This window comes from Epinephelus moara, chromosome 13 (assembly GCF_006386435.1).
Source record: "Epinephelus moara isolate mb chromosome 13, YSFRI_EMoa_1.0, whole genome shotgun sequence".
Classification (NCBI taxonomy): domain Eukaryota; kingdom Metazoa; phylum Chordata; class Actinopteri; order Perciformes; family Serranidae; genus Epinephelus; species Epinephelus moara.
In genome coordinates, this window is record NC_065518.1 from 22629348 (window position 1) to 22644063 (window position 14716).

The following is a 14716-nucleotide window of genomic DNA, read 5'->3' on the forward strand; positions in this document are numbered from 1 at the left end:
TCCGCGGCAAGAATACTGATACGTCATGAGATCAACCAATGAACGCTTACGTCTTTCTCAACGAAAATGGCGTCTGTTATATTGTGAAGCGGAGGAGCTACAAACAACGCTATCTTTTATGTATTGAAAAGCTGAAAAAGTCAGGTAAGCATCACATTTATTGATAACGCAGTGCGACTGAGTTTTTTATTTTTCCACTGTGGCATTCGTGAGTTTTTGCACGCAATAATTAAGGCAACTTTATTATTATTTAGTAACGTGAGTTAATTGAATGACAGCGGCAGCTAACGGCTAACATCAACCAGCCAAATAATGAATAAAACAACGTCAGTCAACGCAAGCTAAACGGAGTGGTATCATGTATAAAATATACCACGAATAGTTTTAATGGCTGTGTCTTGAAAATTTCGTATTTTTTTCTGTATTTCTCAGTAGCTCTTAATATTATGTGTGGTCGTTTCTCGCAGGATGAAGGTGGTCAATCTGAAGCAAGCTATTCTACAGGCATGGAAGGAAAGATGGAGTGACTACCAGTGGGCTATTAACATCAAGAAAAACTTTCCAAAGGGAGCAACATGGGACTACCTTAACCTAGCAGGTTAGAGGAATAACTGTCAAGTTTCCTAGCTATTATGCTTATTGTCCGCCTTTACTTCAAGTGTCTTATTGTCATTTCTGTAGTGGATTTAAATGCTGCTTTTGTATTCCAGAGGCCCTGATGGAGCAGGCGATGATTGGTCCCTCTCCTAACCCCCTTATTTTGTCTTACCTGAAATATGCTATAAGCTCCCAGGTGAGAGAAAAATCGTGCAATGAAAATGGTGTGACTGAACAGTGTATCAAACAGTACTGGTGTCAATATGCAAGTTGTGAACGTTACCCTCTCTCTCCTTAGATGGTGTCTTATTCCAGTGTGCTTACAGCCCTCAGCAAGGTAAGTTGTACCTCCAAGAAAAATAATAGCATCATGCAGTTTGCTGTTAAACAGGAGAGGTTTTCATGAGTGTGTCTCTTCTTTGATAGTTTGATGACTTCTCTCGGGAGCTGTGTGTCAAATCACTGTTGGACATAATGGACATGTTTTGCCATCGTCTCAGGTATGTAAAACTAGCTGTGACAGTGTTGACGTTCTTAATCAGTGTACTTACTTTTACCCTTGTTAGTATTAACTGTGTAAAAAGACTACAATATATTCGTCACAATACTGGGTCATTGGGTGGCATGGTGGAGCAGTGGTTAGCGTTGTTGCCCCACAGCAAGAGGGTTCCTGGTTTGAACCCAGGGTGGGGGAGCCCTTCTGTGAGGAGTTTGCTTGTTCTCCCCGTGTCAGCGTGGGTTTTCTCCGAGTGCTACAGCTTCCCCCCACAGTCCAAAGACATGCAGGTTAATTGGGGACTAAATTGGCTGTAGGTGTGAATGTGAACGTGAATGGTTGTCTGTCTCTATGTGTCAGCCCTGTGATAGTCTGGTGACCAGGGTGTACCCCGTACATAACTTACGGTCAACCATATCTCTGTATTATTATCTCCAGTACATTGAAACAAGCACCTGTGGTCACTGATTGCATACTAACCATTAACAAATGTGCTGAATGAGCTAGCAGGTTATGTTTTATGAAGCTGAGAATGTTTGTCAAATGAAGAGGTTATTGTTTATTTATTTCTTGTTTAGACAATTGTAATGCTGATGACTCAAACTTCACTCAGATAACCTGCAATCCACCCAGAATGCTAGTGCTAAGGCTTTGATCAGTTCCAGAAGAAGTGATATTTAATTTAATACCAAGATCAGCCTTGTTTCACAAATTATCATTTAGTTATTACATTTTACTCATTTCCTTTGAAACAACCATTAGCTACAGATGCTACATTAATTCTGTAACTGCTGCTTACCTACATGTTTGCTTAGTAAGATAAATGTTTATTTGGTTTTGGAAAGGCCATAAGTTTCTTCTAATTTAATCCAACTCTGACTCACTGCCTCTCATCTCTGGCTGTGAAGCTGTCACGGGAAAGCAGAGGAATGCATCGGGCTGTGTCGGGCTCTGCTGGGAGTGGTAGTGTGGCTGCTGCAGGGCTGCGCCTGGTACTGTGAAAAGCTGAGAGAACTGGGTCCATCTCCCAGCACAGAGGCCAGTCTGAGAGCCTGCCAGGAGAGGCTTCACAATCTGATGAGCAGCACCAAGAACAGAGCCCTGGTCCACATCGCTCGGCTGGAGGAACAAGGTGATATCATTGCGTGTGTGCGCATGCGTTTACATAGGATTGTGATTGTGGTTCTTTGCTGCCAAAGCTACATGAAAGCAATTTGTAAACTTGAAGTGACATTAAATGGAGTTTACTCCACTCATCCCCTGGGTGTAATTGGGAACCTAACAACTATCATCTATTTTTAGAAGTCTAAAGATTTGATGTTTAAAAAAAACAAGTCTTAAACGTAGAAAAAAATCAGTTTCAGTCAAATCTCATTTTGCACAATTGTTCAGTGTCAGACATCTCAATGTGTTTCTGCTGCTATTCCTCCACAGGTTCCTGGAGCAATGTAGAGCAATCAGTGCTGAAAGTGACTGAGGGCCTCAGCAGCGTACCCAACTCGACACTGAGAACTAAATTAGAGGAGAGCTTGTCACTAGTAAAAGGGTAAAGATTTCTCTCTCATTCCTAAATATTGAATACACAGATTTATTAATCTTTGATGTGATGCTGCTTAGCCTGGACATTGCAATCGGTTTATTTACAGAACATCACAATCACTCTTTGCATGCTAACTCTTCTCTCTTTCTTCAGTATTCCCCTAATGCTGTCCGAGCAGAGTGACCTCACAGCCCACGCCTCCTTCCCTTCAGTCCACGCTTTTATCATGCTGGAGGGGACCATGAATCTGACAGGGGAGACACAGCCACTAGTGGAGCAGCTGATGATGATCAAGAGAATGCAGGTGAACATTTAGTTGCATAGAAATATAATGTTAAATCACCCTTAAACTAGCAGGGAAAAGAAAGTGCTTTTTATACCTAGAAAGTCATATAACAAGGGCAGTAAATTGTACACAGTAAGGTGATTTTTATATCAGAGTGGTCAGTGTCGTGTGTCTTACTAATTATTAAAAAAGGGACAGGAGAAGTTAAAGACCAATCTAAAGAGCCCAATTTTCTCTGAAGGAAGCATTTGTTTTTCAATCTGGAGTTATTTTTTTGTCTTTACTTTGTCCTTGAATATCCTCGAATTAAAGCACAAGTCATAATTAGACTGCTGTCAAATTGTTTGTCCTCCACAGCGAATCCCTGCTCCTCTTTTTGTCCTGGAGATCTGGAAGGCCTGCTTCACTGGCCTCATCGAGTCACCAGAGGGCACAGAGGAGCTCAAATGGACTGCCTTCACATTCCTCAAGGTAAGATCTATTGCAAAGATCAGGCCATTTATCTGCTTGTGATCTGCCTCTGTCAATTTTTCACTCAGTAGCCTGAGTGTTTACTGTCCTTTTGATTTAAAATTAATGTCAAAAGTCAGGTTTGCTTTTGACTTAAGTTTAAACTTAATTTGTTTTTTTGTTTCCTCTTTGAAGTTAGTGTTGTCAGTATTATTTGCTTATTTCTAGTCTTATGTAGACTCTTCTTTGTCTAGATTGACTTTAGTTTATTGTTGCACACGCAGGACTAACAGTGCTCCACCCAGTTTAGTGTTGGCAAGATGCTTGAAACATGAGTGAGTCCAAACTGATAGAACAGATTTTCTGCACACTTGCGTCTGTGTAGTGTTTCACTTTATTCTGAGCTTTCTGTCCACCAGACCGTCATTAGGGTGTACATCATACATACATACACCTTCATATGAACATACTGTATGCTCTGTTGATGGTCTGATAGACGGAAGGCTCAGAATGCATGCAATCAATTTGAATGTAAGGGCAAATAAGGTAAACTGACTTACATCTGATAAAGGCAACAGTGATGGAATCTGTGTTGTCGTATCTGTGCAAATACAACTCAACCACACCTAAAGGGATTCCTTTCTCGTTTCTTTATGCCAGATCCCACAAGTTCTGCTCCGACTAAAGAAATATCCTCAGGGTGACAAAGGACAGGTATAACATTTGCCTCACTGATGTCTTTTGAACAAATAAACACAGACACAATCATGAGCATTTATTACGGCTACCTGTCACTTGTAAAAACATGGCAAATGTATTTTTCAGGACTTCATGGACGACGTGAATATTGCATTCCAGTATTTACTCAAGCTCACCCCACTACTGGACAAAGCTGATCAGAGATGCAAGTAAGTGCTCCAAAGTCTCACCACATCCATCCTCACTGCCTGTAATCTCATTCCAAGACATTCTAGATAAGGACGCCGGCTAAATGCCTGGTAAGCCTCACCGGTTTTCTTGTCTTTCTTTACATAGCTGTGACTGCCTTGGCATGCTCCTGCAGGAGTGTAACAAGCTCGGCCTGCTGTCAGATTCAAATACAGCCTGCCTCACTGCAAAACGGTACGGGTTCCAGTCTCACAATGAACACGTGTGATGCAGAGCATTTCAGGACAGTGTGAAGAATTAAGTCCTGTTTTATGTCCTTTTTCTTTATTTTCTGAGCTCTTTTGGTTAATATGGTCATGGATGAAGTTCACCATATTCACACAGTACACCATATCCCATATCCCCCAACCCTTCCTCCCCATCTCTGTGTCTCCTTTGCCTATCCCTGCCGGTCCCTCTCCCTTTGCAAATTTGATTCAGGACCGAGGACAGGGAGTTCGCCCCAAGGTTAAAGACTGCAGAAAATGCTAACATCCAGCCCAACCCGGGTCTGATCCTGCGAGCTGAGCCCACTGTCACCAATATTCTCAAGGTAGAGCACCATAAGCTGATCTAAACTGGACAGGGCATTGGCTCATGGTTAATGGTCTGGTTTTTACTAAGTAATGTCTAGAATCGGAACAGGAAAGGAGATGCCTGAAAGTATCTGACAAGTGTCTTAACAAATGTGACACGTGATGTAACTCTTCCTTTCTCACTCATTAGACAGTAGATGCCGACCACTCCAAGTCCCCTGAGGGCCTTTTGGGGGTCCTGGGGCACATGTTGTCTGGAAAGAGCCTAGATCTTCTCTTAGCAGCAGCAGCAGCCACTGGAAAACTCAAATCCTTTGCCCGCAAGTTCATTAAGTGAGTCCGTGCAAAATAGTGAAGACAAAGTGTCCTCTTACTCAGCAAAATCATGGTTCACATAAAAATGACTTGCATACTAATTTATAACAATATTTTAAAGGGTGGAAACTCCAGTTGACATATGAAGTGGATATTTAACAAGATGTTTCAAATCTTGTAACATGTTTTTTTTTTTATATTATTTGTTCTAGGCTCAATGAGTTTCCGAAGCACATCAGCGGCGAAGGATGTGAGTTCAAACACATGAGTGACATGTTCCAATGTGGGAATTTCTCTCCTTATTGACATATTATTTATTAAATGAGATACTAACACTGAGGATTTTCCCCTCCTCTCCTTCAGCCAAGTCTGCGTCAGTGCGGGCTCTGCTCTTCGACATCTCCTTCCTCATGCTCTGCCATGTGGTGCAGACGTACGGCTCTGAGGTTAGTCCATGGCAGTTACAGGTCGTCAGAAAGAGTGTAAAGATGTTAATGGGTACAGTGTTCGGTGTTGATTTTTTACGGCTTATCAGCCTGCTCTTTCAGCGTAAGGCCACAAGAGGTCCAGAGAGGGCTGTGAACTAACATTGTCTGCAGCATCTCTGCTTACTGATCACATCCACGTCATTTGTTCATTTTGGTCAATTAAGCCTAAACTGATTCATACAGCATAAACCTACCCCGTGTCTCTCCTTCCCAGGTGATTCTTTCTGACCCCAGCCCTTCTGGGGAGACGCCCTTCTTTGAAACATGGCTGCAGACATGTATGCCTGAAGAGGGCAAGACTCTGAACCCAGACCACCCCTGCTTCAGACCAGAGCCTGGCAAAGTGGAGAGCCTGGTCACCCTGCTGAACAACTCCTCAGAGATGAAGCTAGTGTAAGTCACAGACTAATCTGTAATTTAAGAATTGTTATTTTGCATGCTTTATCCCGTTCACTGTCAGTCACTCAACATACCTTACCTCACTGATGACTGTTTTCTAAGGTTACCAGTGTTCTTTAAGAGGGTTCCCTCCCCTTCAGACCATCTGTATCCATTCATTTCAATTTGCACATCCTTACAACAGCAACACTTTACATGCTAACTAGGGTGACCTGTATTTATAGGATATAAATGTTTCATAAATGGTTTAGGACACAATATAATGTAGTTGCAAGCAGAAATTTCTTTTTAATAATGTATTTGTCAACTGTAATTCCCCCTGTGGGCACCCATAACTGGAGGCCAGTGTATAAACAGAAACTAAATGACAATACAGTAAAACACAGTCGCAGTAATATAAAATATGACTTTATGGAGGAAGTCATAACACTGCATTATAGTATGTTATAAATCATTAGTTAATTAGTTATTTGACTGTATGTCACAGATGTGTGAGTATAGAAATAGAATGAGAGTAGAACAGACATTGAACTGTTTGCCGTGGTCATTTAACTAGTTCAAAAATAATGCCAATTGTTAGTTGTTATAGTGACAACACACGTCTTAAAGTGTGTAACACTCAGTAATTTGTGAGTACCGCACAGACTAAGCTGACATTTTTCCTTTTGTCTCTTGTTGATGCTCATCATGTAGCCTGGGCCTAAAGTCACACTCATACTGTAATTACCAACATCTGTGTGTCTTGGTGTGTTACCAAGCGAATGGTCAAAACTCAACTGAAATCTCCCCGACATCTGAGATTAGAGACATGGATGACAAGGCCAAACATGACTTTCAAATAGAATTAGGAAGCAGTTAAATCCAGCAAACCATTATTCCTCATTAGCAGCAAGGCAACGGAGATAGCGCCCAAAAGAGCCCTCTCCATGCTGCTACTTCTCCACTGGTTGTTTGGTCTTTACTGCAAGTTGGTTTATATGGAATATACCCCTCTACAAAGATCACAGATATTTCTAATGGCAACGGTACTCGTAAAGATGGCAGCCGCTCTGGCCATTCTGCTATGTTGATTTGAATGGGATTGTATATTCTATTCTCATTCTATTTCTACATGTCAAAGCGAAACCACAGTTTCTCAGGCCTCAGTGCTGCTTTTGATGCTTAGTTTAATGTATGGATCATTTAGTAAGCACTGCTTTAGACTGGTATCATTGTTTTCTGGAAATTTAGGAGTATACATATGAATTCTAGACAGAACATCAAGTGTAGTAATGACTTGCAGAGTATGTTAGTATTTCGTCTTATTCACATGTTAGGTATTTTTTGTATTGAATGCTCTAAATATGGAACTTCCTCTGACGTTTATCCCTTTTGACAGTCAGGTGAAATGGCATGAAATCTGCCTCAGCACGCCAGCAGCCATCTTGGAAGTTCTGAATGCGTGGGAGAACGGTGTTCTCTCTGTGGAGGCAGTACAGGTCTGTTTAGCTTTAATGTTCTTACTCATTTTTTTCCTGTGCGATAAGCAATTATTTTGTTGGATTTCCCGAGTATCACATGGTGCTCGGGCAGTGTCAGTCCCCTCCCTAACTACTAATAAACACTACATGTCTGAAGGTTTTGTTTCTCCTACTTTTTCAGTTTGACTCATTACTCAAGTGATTATGACGTATTCTGTGGAAACTGACGAGTAAGAATGTGTAAGAACTTGCAACAGCAGTGACGTCCTGATGTCCTATATATGTTCCCCTATTCATTCAAGTTTTCAAATCACGAAATGTGGAAAGAGGCAGTTTCAGTCAGAATCCTCCTTAACTTGACAGTATCCTGCATTCTTCTAACCACATCCTTCCTCTTTTCTTGCAACTGCTATCTCTCTCTATGAGGGCAGAAGATCACTGACAACATCAAGGGGAAGGTCTGCAGTATGGCAATCTGCGCGGTTGCCTGGCTGGTTGCCCATGTCAGGATGCTGGGGAGGGATGAGAGGGAGAAGCCCCAAACTATGATCCGACAGCTTGTGACCCCACTGTATGGGGAGAACACCCTGCAGTTTTACAATGAACGGTACAAACAACTAAGACACACACTTATACTTCACAACTTCAGCCCCATTAATACATGGATTAAATATTATGTCCTCTCCCCAGCGTAATCATTATGAGTTCCATCATGGAGCACATGTGCGCCGACGTCTTCCAGCAAACGGCCGCAACCCTGCGACCCCCAGTGGAGGGCCAGGAGCCGATCCCCTACCGCAACCTGCTTCCGGCCAAAGACCCCATCCACATGGCCCTCAGCAAGCAGTTCCAGGTGGTGCTGCGCAAAGGCTGGGTGGACAGCCGGGCCCTGCATCTGTTTGAGAGTCTTCTCAACATGGGAGGGGTCTTCTGGTTCACTAACAATTTAGTCAAGGTAGGAGCACCAAGGCAAGATGGGAATAGCTTAAAGATCTATATCAGCGACACAGGCTGTATTTAAAGGCCGCCACTAATGATTATTTTCATTTCAATTAATCTGCTGATTATTTTTTTCATTAATCACAAAAACTGAATTGTGTGTTATCATTTTTCCAAATCAGCTTTATTCTTCTGACCACCGAACCGGCACGGAAGCTAAGTTTATCTGAAAGTCACACAATAACAAGAACAACCTAAACAATTGAGGCGGTGGTGGACCAGCAACTTCAGTGTTCTGTGAAGCAAAATTACTGTTTTTGGAGTCTGGTGGCTTTAAAGAGAGCAATATAAAGCCTTCATTTCTCTGTCAGAAAGGGCTGTCTGACAGCAAGATAAAATATTCTAAATATAGCCCATTCCTAAAAGCCCATTTTCAAAATATATATCGTTCATGTTCACAAATATTGATTGAACTAACCTCGGCCATAAAAATACCAAATTTGAATTCTTAGTTTAGGTTGTGTTCTCTTTTAAACTGATAATGATTTTTTTGTGGCTGAAATATATATTTTGTTGCTGCCCCCGTCTACAGCAGTACATTGTCTAGCTTTCATGGCAGTACACCTGCCTGCTTCTCCAAACTGGTGATGGCAGCTAACTGCCACCTACAGTAGCTAATACACTGACTGTGGATAAGTACCGCGTACAACCCCAATTTAGATCTGAACCAACCTCTTCAGTTATTTTTATTATTATCAGGGCTCTAACCTACATCACTGCACGGAGAGGAACGCGGATAGAGTTGGCCTTTAATACAAAAGTCTTGCTTTGTCCGGCCAACAGTGGAAAACGCTGAGATATTAGGTTACTATAATGTAAGGCAAGGAAAAGGAGGAAAATGTCATGTTTTAGAACCAGGAGCCATCAAATATTTGGCCATTTTTATTTGAAAAGTGGCCTAAATGTTTCACCAATTATCAAAATACTGTAGCTGTCGAATAATTTCCTGTTTATCAACTCATCAGTTAATTGACTGGGACCCTTTTTAAGATGATGAAAACTAAATCTTGTGGTACCAAAGCCCCATGCAGAGACCTTATCTAGAGTATGGTCAACACTCACATTTGCTGCGTCTTTTTTCAGGAGCTGCTGAAGGAGACTCGACAGGAGTGGGCCGACCGGGTGGTGGAGTTACTCTACAGCATCTTCTGCCTGGACACTCAGCAGATCACCCTCACCCTGCTGGGCACCATACTTCCTGACCTGCTCACAGACTCCGCCCACTGGCACAGCCTGGCAGACCCACCTGGAAAGGCACTGGCCAAGTGAGAGAAGCTCAATTACTTTGATGTGATGGTGGTAGTGGTGTTTTGGAATTATGGTGTTAACTTCACTCTCCTGATAACTCCCTAGGCTGTCTGTGTGGTGCGCGCTCAGCTCTTACTCCTCTCACCACAAGGGCCCGTTCTCAGCTCGTCAACGCAAAAGGCAGCGAGAAGACATTGAGGTAAAACAGTCACACAAGGTCATGTACAGACGTGCTCAGACTTGTTGGTGCCCTTACGGCTCATTCATATAATGCTTCATTCCATATGAAGAGTCATACATTTTAAAGCTATTTTGTCATGTGTACTTGGATTCCTCTGGTATGTCACTGAATAAAGCAAAGAAGCTCTGAAAATAGATGAATTATTAGTTATTCTTCAAAGATATTCTAAAATGATCTGGACTCAATTGTTGGTACCCCTTAGAAAAAAATATTAACAATTGTATTATAGGGATATTTCAAACTAAATAGTTTGTTTAACTCGAATCAAACGTCTCCAACCAAGTCAGCCTATTGAAATGGAGAAAGGTTGTCATATGCTGTTTGGTATCATCATACACACCACACTTAACATTGATCAGAAAAAGCAAAGGATAGAGTTGTAGAGCCTATCCCAGCTGACATTAGGCGAGAGGCGGGGCACACCCTGGATACGAACCGGGAACCCTCTTGCTGTGAGGTGACAATGCTAACCACAGCCGCCCTCAAGGAAGACTGCCAAGAAATATAAGATGAACTCCAAGATCAAGATACAACTGTTTTAGATTGCACCATCTGTTGCCTTTAAGGCGAAAGTAGTCTCCCTGTAAGAAGACCAGGGAGGGCTCCTCTAATAAAAGTAAAACATTAAAAATAAAGCCAGATTGGGATTTGCTGAAATGCATATTGACGAACCCCAGTCCTTCCAGGAGAATGTCTTTTGCACAGATGAGTCATAACTGGAGCTTTTTGGCAAGTCACACCAGCTGTATGTTCACAGACCAAAAAAGGAAGCTTTTAAAGAAAACAGCATACCTACAGTGAAACAATGGAGGTGGCTCGGTCAAATTTTGGGGCTGCTTTGCTGCGCCTGGCACAGGGTGCCTTGAATCTGTTTAGGGCACAATGGAATCTCATGACTATCAAGGCGCTCTGGAGCGAAACGTACTGCCCAGTGTCAGAAAGCTCTGTTTCAGTCACAGGTCATGGGTCCTTTAACAGGATAATGACCCAAGAATGGAAAAGAACACAATATTGGACTTTTCAGATGTGGCCTTCTCTGTGCTCTTATCTGAATCCTATTAAACATCTGTTGAAATAGCTAAACCTTGTAGTCTGTAGAAGGTGGCACCTATCAAATCTGAGACAGCTGGAGCAGGTAGCTCAAGACCTGCTCGTTAACAGGTGCAGAGAGCTCGTGAGAGCTACAGAAGTTTGATTGCAGTGATTTCCTCTAAAGGTTGTGCAAAAAAACAAAATTGGTTTAAGGGTCCTGTCATTTTTGTCCATGCCATTTTCATTGGTTTTATTATTTAAAATATTATTTTGAACAAAAAACAAAACAAAATCAGAAGTATGATGTCTATTGAATGTGGAATTACTTTCATCAGTTTAAAGTTATCTCTGAGAAAACTGCGTTCTTTGCTTTTTGTGAAGGTGTACCAACAAACTTGAGCACATCTACTGTATATGAATCATAAGGGCAGCATATGAAAATGCAGTTTCTGTCATTAGAAACTGACATGTTTAAGTGTGTGAATACTGTAGAGTCTAACATTTATTATTGGTCGCAGGACTACAACAGCCTCTTTCCTTTGGATGACACACAACCCTCTAAACTCATGCGCCTGCTCAGCTCCAACGAGGATGAACCTGCTGCCCTTTCCAGTCCAGGTCAGTTTATTAATGTCTGGGTTTTAATACACGGTTGAATTACAAAGCCTGTGGCCTTTCCGTCAAATGTCTGTCAGTCTGAGCCGGGGATTATGCAAATACCAGGCAGTTTTCAAAAGGAAACTGACTTTCTAAGACCCTGTTACCAGCAAGTTGCATCTTGAAAGCCCTTTTACCAAAACCAGAAAAGCATAAATAAGCTTAGCTTCATAAAGTGTCTCTACAATAATTATCTGTTGAGTGTCTTTCCCGTCGGCAGGTTCTGACTTGAGCACTGTCGACTAATGTGAGGTTTTTGCTGTATTCCATTCTGAACAAAAACGAAAGAGATTTTGAGAGCAAGAGTTCATGTTTTAGTTCATGCTTTAGTTCTTTATTTGTACATAAATAAAATAAAAAATAAAAAATATAGTAACATGAGAAAATACACGGGTAGAATGACAGAAACCCCGAGGGCTTGTAACCTAACACTGAAATAATTACAGACAGCTGTATATGCTCATCGCCAATTTACAAACAGACAAATATTTCTGAAATATCTTTGAAAAAATAGGAAGAAAAGAATACAAATTCCGAACAGGAAATACTAGAGATAAAAATATATATAAAATAAAATGAAGAATAAAGTAAAATAAAATGGAATGAAATAAAGAATAAAATAAAATACAATAAAGAATAAAGTAAAATAAAATGCAATAAATACATAAAAAGCAATAGTGGTGTTGTCGTTCCAAACTACTCTTTTCATCCCATTATCAGCTTGCATGATATAATGAGCCTTTGGGAATTGTCACTTTTTCACTCTAGGTACAGCCCCATAACAAAATCCTCAGTCAGGGTGTTGAAGTTCAGTGTGTTTCATGACTCAGAAAAAGATATCAACACTCGGGAAGTTTTTTGTTTTTTTTCTCCTTTTTTTCTGTAACCCAAGGTCAGTTGAGTTCCACCCACTCCATTCATAGGGCATGTCTAGTCATGTCAGGACAAGTCATTTAGAAGCTGATCTTCCCATAAAAAAAAAAATTGGCTGGACATGTAACCAACCACAATTTTACCTCCTAATTATAGATTAAAAAGGTAGCTATTGGCATTTCTGTGTGTTTGTTTGTTTTTAACGTAATTTTGAGTTATAGCAATATTAAGAAGAAGAAAATTGCCATTACTTTGGCGTGATATGATGTTAAAATGTGTTTTAATATAAGGATAATAAAACATTAAGTTCTTGAGAATCTTTAGAAGAAAATGAAATGTGTCTAACAAAGCTATTTTAGGAACCAAAGAGGATTATGCAAGACAGCAGTGGAGGGAAGCCCTTAAGACTTACACAACCTTTAGTCTAGATTGCACTTTACCAATCACCAATACTTCAATGTTAACTTCCCTGTTGTCAGTCTGTTGTTTTGTGTGTTTTTTTCTTTCTCATATGACACTAAAAAAAAGAAAACAAAACTTCAACTTTCCCTATTTCTCACGTCACGTTTTCTCTCGTAGGAGACCGATCGATGAGCAGTTCCCTCTCTGCCTCCCAGCTCCACACTGTCAACATGCGAGACCCTCTCAACCGAGTCTTGGGTGAGAACTTGTCCGTGCTATGTGTCCACTTATACCCCTTTTCCAACAGATAAGCTCTGGTTCTTGAACCGGGTCTGTTCAGGACTCCGGGTACCTTGGTGCTATCTAGCAACCCAGCCCACGTTTCCATAATTTCGAGCAGAACCATGTTAATCAAGGACCATGCTTTGGTTCCAGCTAGAAACCAGCTTTTTTTGGATTCCAAACCAATTTATTTCTGGTTGAAATGCTCCAAACGTTTCAAAATTTGGTGCGGGAACCAGGATGGAACCCCTTTCCATGTCAGCAGAAAAGTGTATCACAGTCCCTTTTGCCTGCACCTTGCACAGGGGGATGTCGACCCTGTACGTCCCCTCTTACAATAACTGCTCATCGCCTTAGAAAAATGCCACGTGCGATTTATTTTAACCAAGACAATCCATACCACCTCTTTTCTCCTCCTCAGCAAACCTCTTCCTCCTCATTTCCTCCATCTTGGGCTCCAAGATGGCGGGACCTCACACCCAGTTTGTGCAGAGCTTTATGGAGGAGTGCGTCGAGTGCCTGGAGCAGGGAAGTCGCGGAAGCATCCTGCAGTTCATGCCCTTTACAATGGTGAGTTATGAGCTGGGAGGGGAAGGGGAGGCAGGTGGAGATAAGAAAGGAGATGAGTAGTATGTTACATCAGACATTATTGGGAAAGGGTTTGGTATTTCTTCATAAACGTTGTGTTTGTTCTGGTGGCTGCACACATTTTTGAGGATTACGCGCTTTGGTGAAGAGAGTGAGAGAATCTAAGGGTCAGAATCCGACCCATGTCTGTATTTGCTCCCAGATAATAAAACAAGAACCAGATCAAGGGTCAAAGTTAATCATAGCCCAGTATCACAAAGGGCTGCACATGTAATACTTGCCCTTTCTTTGTGCCTTCAACAACATGATGCCCATTGAACTGTTACTTAAGACTCACTATAGCCCGAAAAATAACAATTGTCTTTCTGTGCACGCAGGTTTCTGAGCTGGTGAAGCTGCCTGCTCTGGCCAAACCTAGAGTCGTCCTAGCGATCACTGATCTGACTCTGCCGCTGGGGAGGAGAGTAGCTGCCAAAGCAATCTCTGCCTTGTAAACTGTGGGTTACCTCAGTGCAAAATCAACCCTCCTCTGGCCCAGTGTCTCAGTGGGTGAAGTAGAGCTGACTAAACAACCCCAACGTCATGTTTAACTTCTCTTGTGAGTAGCTCTGAACCTGGATGGCTCATCTATTTAAAGGGATTGTTCATTGGAAACACCATGTCTATAATCATGTCTCTGTAAACACTGTTTTGCTATTCTTTTTTATGTTCTTTTTCACTTAAAGAAATGTGTAAATAAGTTTTAAAATAAAAAACACACAATGAAGATCCCCCTTTCTGCTCAGTGACTTCCCTTTATTGTATGTTTAAGATCATAATATAGTTACGTCACCTTTTGAAGTTACAATAACATGACATCTGACCGCGGTGATCGCAAACCCCTGATGATGATGGTGATCA

General features: G+C 41.5%; 1 protein-coding gene across 2 annotated transcripts; it reads left to right on the top strand.

Moving 5' to 3' along the window:
- The first annotated feature begins 40 nt into the window (after positions 1–40).
- Positions 41–14582, top strand: med24 (mediator complex subunit 24). Of its 2 annotated transcripts, none has more exons than XM_050059185.1 (26): positions 41–144; positions 468–598; positions 711–793; positions 896–934; positions 1024–1097; positions 2002–2225; positions 2528–2639; positions 2787–2937; positions 3277–3390; positions 4030–4083; positions 4195–4277; positions 4405–4491; positions 4738–4849; positions 5023–5165; positions 5360–5397; positions 5511–5593; positions 5850–6028; positions 7413–7512; positions 7926–8101; positions 8185–8449; positions 9577–9758; positions 9847–9940; positions 11533–11632; positions 13124–13204; positions 13650–13798; positions 14194–14582. In XM_050059185.1, exons 2-26 carry the CDS (start codon positions 469–471, stop codon positions 14308–14310), a joined length of 2970 nt encoding a protein of 989 aa, XP_049915142.1. In that variant the 5' UTR covers positions 41–144; position 468; the 3' UTR covers positions 14311–14582. The 2 variants fall into 2 exon arrangements, with proteins under 2 accessions (XP_049915142.1, XP_049915143.1); XM_050059186.1 differs by having other exon boundaries at positions 4750–4849.
- Positions 14583–14716: the final 134 nt, after the last annotated feature.

What these genes read in the sequence shown, in the direction of transcription:
- med24 (XM_050059185.1), top strand. Translation starts at nt 469, where the DNA reads ATGAAGGTGGTCAATCTGAAGCAAGCTATTCTACAGGCATGGAAGGAA. An exon ending in AATATGCTATAAGCTCCCAG is followed by an intron (nt 794 to 895) that starts GTGAGAGAAAAA and finishes CTCTCTCCTTAG; the next exon opens with ATGGTGTCTTATTCCAGTGT. An exon ending in GGCAGCGAGAAGACATTGAG is followed by an intron (nt 9,941 to 11,532) that starts GTAAAACAGTCA and finishes TATTGGTCGCAG; the next exon opens with GACTACAACAGCCTCTTTCC.